The 6,568-nt window shown below is 40.5% G+C and overlaps 1 protein-coding gene across 2 annotated transcripts in view; it reads left to right on the plus strand.

Annotated features, from left to right (window-relative positions):
• The window catches only part of LOC100566904 (TNF receptor-associated factor 2), a 33,175-nt gene extending 26,607 nt beyond the window's left edge, over positions 1 to 6,568 (plus strand). For both annotated transcript variants that reach the window (XM_062969517.1, XM_003228058.3), the window contains exons 4-6: positions 2,312 to 2,489; positions 2,976 to 3,124; positions 5,400 to 6,568. In XM_062969517.1, the coding sequence (XP_062825587.1) occupies positions 2,312 to 2,489; positions 2,976 to 3,124; positions 5,400 to 5,618 (546 nt within the window). In that variant the 3' untranslated portion in view covers positions 5,619 to 6,568. The remainder of the gene's footprint in view (positions 1 to 2,311; positions 2,490 to 2,975; positions 3,125 to 5,399) is intronic.

Here is a 6,568-nt window from a genome sequence, read left to right on the forward strand (position 1 = left end):
ACCGCCAGACTGTGGACCTGTGTCTTCAGGGGGAATGCAACCCATTCAACACAGGTTGTAATCTTACACGCTGATCTGCTGTCCAAGAGTACCTCTGTCTTGTCTGGATTTAATTTCAACTTATTAGCCCTCATCCAGTCCATCACTGATGACAGGCACTGGTTTAGGGGCAGGACAGCATTCCTGGGCTAAACCGTAAAGTAGATCCCATCTAGAGTAGACCTATTAAAAGTGGCATTAGCTAGGTGTTGATCTGAATTTAATACTTGATTTAATTGGACTACTCTAACTGGAAAAAACCAATAGTACTCTAACCTATTTGCTAACTTTGATCAGGTATATAGGTCTCAATAGTATAACAGACAAAATTTTTAATTATAATATAGAGGAGATTTTGTGGACAAGAGCCTAGTTCTTGACAAAATGGGTTGCAGCCTATAAAAGTGCCAGCCAAATTAGACTTGCTGCTTTTTAAGATTCCAGTACACCAAAACTTTCATTTTTAATCAATAATGTTCGTGGGAGACACTTGTATATAGTGCTGCTCTTGCCCTTCTTCAAAAGATCCTCTTTCCTCTACCTTTGTAGGCACTGCTGACATGACTGACTGAATCCTACTGGCTGTGATTTTTTTTTATCAATAACATTGCAAAGCTGAGTATCATAAGGTGCTTGTAAACAAAAACCACATGAATCCCCAAACCAGATGGAATGACAGTATGTGCAAACGAAGCCAGGTTACACAAGGACAAAGTAGTGAAAGAGAATTAGAAGCAGCCACTACCAAGGAAACAAAAAGTCAGGGAGTGGGAAGTATTTGGCAAGGACTCACCATTCCCATGTCAAATCTATTTGGTTGTTCACGTGCGCTACTTTCAAATAGGATAATGGATTCTGAGAATACTTGGCTCAGACATCCTTTCAATCTATTATTTAAAAAAAATCTTATTCCAAAAACAGCAGGGAAACAAGAGAGAAAAGACCGTGTTCCAAGTCTGCCGATTTCTCCCAACATGACTTAAAAAGCACTGCAGCTTATTTTCTTCCTATTTAACATTTATTTACAAATATTTATAAACCGATGCCGTCTGATCGTGTAACCATGGATTCAAACTCCACCGCACAGAAAAATCCTATAAGCAAACATTAATTTTGCCATTTTGTATAAGGGATACGATTTTAGTATGCCATTGTATATAAAGAGACTAGTTTATTCATGTATTTTGGTGTTCTCAAAGGGTCCTGGAACTATAACCCAGTGGATACCAATGGCCTGCTGTTTTTGAAAAACAGTGTACAACAATAATATAGTGCACAATGAAAAGCAATACTATATAAATAAGGACACATTTAGTGTGGAACCAATTTGGCTGGCTCAAAGCTGATTCCTCAACCAAATTGGGCCAATATAGAGTAATACTTAGGGAAGTGTGAAATTGCTTTCTCTATCTGTCTTTCTCATTCTATATGATGTGGGGGTTGGGGAACACCACTCCAATTGCACTTTATTCGTGTCCATTGGCTACAGCGCTCTCTCTCTCTCTCTCTCTCTCTCTCTCTCTCTCTCTCTCTCTCTCTCTCTCTCTCTTCTGTCTTTCTTTCTTTCTTTCTTTCTTTCTTTCTTTCTTTCTTTCTTTCTTTCTTTCTTTCTTTCTTTCTTTCTTTCCTGGAAACTCTCCACAAATTGCCAATGGCTTATGGATTAATGCAAGTCCAAGAATTCATAGCATTATAGAATCATAGTTTGAAGAAACCACAAGGGTCATCCAGTCCAACCTTTTGCCATGCAGAAAAATACAGTCTAAGCACTCCCGACAGATAGCCATCCAGCCTCTGCATAAAAACTCCAGAAAAGGATATTCTACCACACTTCAAGGCAGCATATTCCATTATCTTATAGTTTTGTTATCTAATTGTACCTTGCTTTGCCTTAATGCCCTAAATCGCATCTGAACCTATAAGATATAAAGAATAAGCTTTGGTTAGTAATCCCAGATTCTGTAGACTCAGAAATGGCAAAATTACCTCTGAATATTTTGTTTTAGTCAAGAGAACCCTATGAAATGCATGGGATCACTCTAAGACAACAATTGAGTTGAACAGAGAGAGAGAGAGAGACCCCAATTCAGTGTGCTGCTCATCTCTGATTCAGACTCATGCTAACCTGCACAAACTGTGTCCACACATGTGTTGTCGAAGGCTTTCATGCCCGGGATCACAGGGTTGTTGTATGTCTTTCGGGCTGTTCTGGAACATGGCCACACAACCCAAAAGACATACAACAACCCTGTTTCCACACATCTCTTTTTAGGTGGAACAGCAAGACTCACTCCTGGCCGTGAAGGATGTAATGATCAGCAACCTGGCATCCCGGATCCATACCTTGGAGCAGACCACTTATGATGGCTGTCTCCTCTGGAAAATCCCTGAGGTGGGACTTAGAAGTCGGGAAGCACGAACTGGAAATCGCCCAGCCTGCTATTCCCCCGGTAGGTGACCAGAAATGTGGGTGGAAAAAAGAGAGACAGGGGTGTTTTTGTTTTATCAAAAATGCTCTGTTGGAAACCTCATGGTCTGTACAATGCAGGTAACTTATCATGGACTACGCGTGTTGGTCTGGTAAATGACAGAAAACATTAACAATGTTTGTCCACTGAAAAAGAACATTATTCTTTTAAAAAATATGTTTATATTTCCTATTGTGAGTAGATTTGCACATTTAATACATTTATACACATCGTTTATCTATTACCACATTTCTCTGCCGCCTTCCATTCTATATTATCTATATTATATTATAACTTATCTAATATATCATTGTTCTATTCATCCTTTTTTCCCCTCCCTCCCTCCCCCCACCCCAAACCCATACCACAATTTCCATTACAACTTTAACTCCATCCATCTGATGGATGGAAAAAGATCATTATCCTGCATCCTTACACTACCTATTTTTCTCCTCTCTGCCATCAAAGCATTTTACACCAGCCGCTATGGTTACAAAGTCTGCCTCAAGGTATTCCTGAATGGAGAGGGGACAGGAACTGGAACCCATCTCTCACTCTTCCTGGTCCTGATGAAAGGCGAATATGATTTTCAGCTCAAGTGGCCTTTCCGACATAAGGTAGGAGGAGCTTTCATACCACGTTTGTAAAAGAGTACGAGAAATAATAATCATCATCATTTTTAAATCTTTTACCATCACTGTACATTGTGTAACCAGGCATAGTTTGTTTCTACGATCCAGAGAAGAGAGGAAACTGAATAACTGCCACCCAAGATTATAGGCCTGAATAATACCCAAAAACATCAGATCTGGGTTTAAAAACTTTGCATGTAACTTGGCACTTGCAAGTAAAATAACAACAAAACAGTTCCCTAACCTCAAGCTCACAATGCAATTGAGACATGCTGTAAAAGGAAAATAGAATGGCAGTATGGAAAGGATTTCAGATACTGCTTCTTCTTTGTTTTCCCTGTCCAAGTCCAGGCAGTGCCAATTGGGATAAATAAGGGGCTTTTCATCTGCTTCTAAACCTAGGTATGATGGAAGTGTGCCTGCCTCTTCTTCTCTGTCTCCATGGCCAGGACAGGGAAGTTAGGATGAAGTCAACCTTTCATCTGCTTATACCAGAAGTTCTCAACCTGTGGGTTCCCAGATGTTTTGGCCTACAACTCCCAGAAATCCCAGCCAGTTTACCAGATGTTAGGATTTCTGGGAGTTGAAGGCCAAACATCTGGGGACCGACAGGTTGAGAACCACTGGCTTATAGGTTTAGATATGATGGAGCTGTACCCACCTCTTCTCTCCCTCTGAGGCCAGGACAGTGGCAGCTGAGATGAAAGGAGGACCTTTCATCCACCTCTGGGTGTAATCATGATCTATATATATAAAAGGGTAATGAAATTTCGGCCTAGGACAAAACAACAATACTACACATCCCAGAAACACTAAACTTGGCAGCACAACCCCTCATCCATGCCTCTAAGTTCATACAACAAAAAGCTCCAGCTACTCCAGAAAACGGCCAGACTTTGAGGCTGCAAGGCTATTCACTGCTATTTCATAAGGATTCCCATAAGCCACAGCAACGCGTGGCCGGGCACAGCTAGTTGCTTATACAATAACAGAAAACCTTCCCAATACAGGGTAAAAACTGCAGGATACATAATGATGAAACTCCTTAATTCCCCTTGGAAGGAAAGGGTATAAAGTGGTCTACAACTCTGGTAATGGACTACTCTATTTCCAGACATCCACTCTGGGCATTCTGAATTTTGCCACTTTAGAAAGACTTTAATCTGTCCAAAGAGGACTTTTTGATAGCTGCAGGTAGCCATACACTTTCAGGATGATGTAACACAAATCAGAGGTGCTTTAATACACAACTAGAGGATACGTGACCCTCCAGATTTTTTGCAATTTCCACAGTCCTTCACCATATACTGTTCATTTTACTGAAGGCTCCATCCAACCACATCTGGAGATACTGACTTAGAATTGGCCAATCGCAAGAGAGACACTGTTTTCTTTGCTGGTCTCTCTTTGGCCTCAGGAGTGAGACTGTTCTGATGCTGAACCTGTGACAATTCAGATGTTGTGAGACGCTAACTGCAGTCACTTTAGATAAGAAGCCCAGGGGTTAGGAGATACTATGACCTGCAACTAACAACAAATGGGGCATCATAGGTCCTCCATTCTTGCTCTAGCCAAAGACATTCAGAAAATAAGGGTAGCAAAAACCTGCTGAGAACCTAAAGAACTTTTGGATCCTCCAGATGTCAGTGGACATACTCCCCATGCAGGATGGCCACCCCTGTTTATAGAGAGCTGCTTTTTGTCAGTATATATCTGAGATTTGATTAGAGATGGAGAACCTAGACTCATAGGGTTAGAAGTGACCACCAGGACTACCTAACCTAGTCCACTTCTGCCAAAACTAAATGATAATGGCTTGTTGACATGAATTCCATGCCAACAGTTGGGAGGTGAAGCCAGATCTCCCATAATCTAAGTCAAAAGTCCAATTCACACTTGACAAGACTTCTCATCACATACTAGAAAACAAGTACACAGCACTCCCCTAGACATCTAACACACCAGGCAAACCTTAACAAATCCAAGTCACATCATCACCATATATTTGAGATGGAAGAATGACATAAAGCTAACCTCTCTGTATGATTATCATACTATCAGCATGCTATAGAGATAAATTTTACCCTCCTTTCCTTCAGGTTATTATAGATATTGGTCCTGTAGATGTGTGATCACACATGTACAGGACTAAATATTCCTTCCCGTGTACAACCTGGCTTCAGCTTTTCCTCTCTGGATTTCTTAGGACAGTTCTAATGTATCAAGAAATTTTAATAGAAACATGCCTTTTTGTTCTCAGGTCACATTCACTCTCCTGGATCAAGACAACAAGCAACATATTTCAACATCATTTCGACCCCTGGAGTCATCATCTTCATTCCAGCGTCCTGTGAATGAAACCAATGTGGCCAGTGGCCTTCCTGAGTTTTGCCCCTTGAATGTACTCCATTCTCCCAGGACTTCATACATCTGTAATGACACTTTAGCCATCCAAGCTGTGATTGACATGAAAGCTTAGACTGAATTTGAGCCTAATGGACTGGAGACTGACTGACAACCACTGTTCAGCCACACATAGAGAGTCTGGTGTGGTGAGTCCAAAACAGTTCCCGAAGAGACATGACTACATTGCTCAAGACTCCTTCTTTTCATGGGCTCATTTGAAAAACAAGAAACTTGGAAACTGTCCTATCTTTCCATGAGGACTACATGGAGGCAATCTAATTGACAGAAGATTGGAGCTACACTCAGTAAGATCTGTTTTAAGCATGACTATAATAGATCCAATTTAGGGCTGGAATCAAGCCTTGTGGAGTCTGTTCTAACCATCAACAAATCTAGTTTCTAAGACTGGATGCAGGCCTTTCACTGTCTATTCTGCCCATGTCTATCATGATTACAGTGGATCCAGTTTAAAAGTTGGTACAGGCCTTGTATAGACTGTTTCCAACCATGACTATCATCATGACTACACTATATCCAGTCTTAAACTGGATTTGAGGTTATTTCTTATCATGATTATGATAACTGATCTGTCAGGGATACTTTGATTGTGGTTCCTGCATGACAAGGGGTTGAACTAGATGGCCCATATGGTCATCTAGTCCAACCCAGTTCATTAAAACATTAATCCTCATCTAACTGAAGGTAATAATAACTTGAATACCATGAAATAGCAAAGTAATTTCCAGTTAATATGTTTACGAGATGACAGTTCCAGAGTAGATTCAATTACACAGGAGTATTTCTGGTCCAAATATGGTTAATAGAGGGGCTTCACCCTCCTTCAATTATAGTCTCGGTGACCTTGATCCAAGTCTGTGTCTTGACTATTCGAAGTATAACTAAATCTGAATCCAATGATTCAAAATATGATGCCTTTGTGTAAATCTGCTAATCAGTCCAAGTAACTGTATGTAAGTATGTCATTTGTAAACATAGCTCAAAATATTTTGATACTTGCTTTGA

Source organism: Anolis carolinensis, chromosome 2, assembly GCF_035594765.1.
Source record: "Anolis carolinensis isolate JA03-04 chromosome 2, rAnoCar3.1.pri, whole genome shotgun sequence".
In the NCBI taxonomy this organism is placed as follows: Eukaryota; Metazoa; Chordata; class Lepidosauria; order Squamata; family Dactyloidae; genus Anolis; species Anolis carolinensis.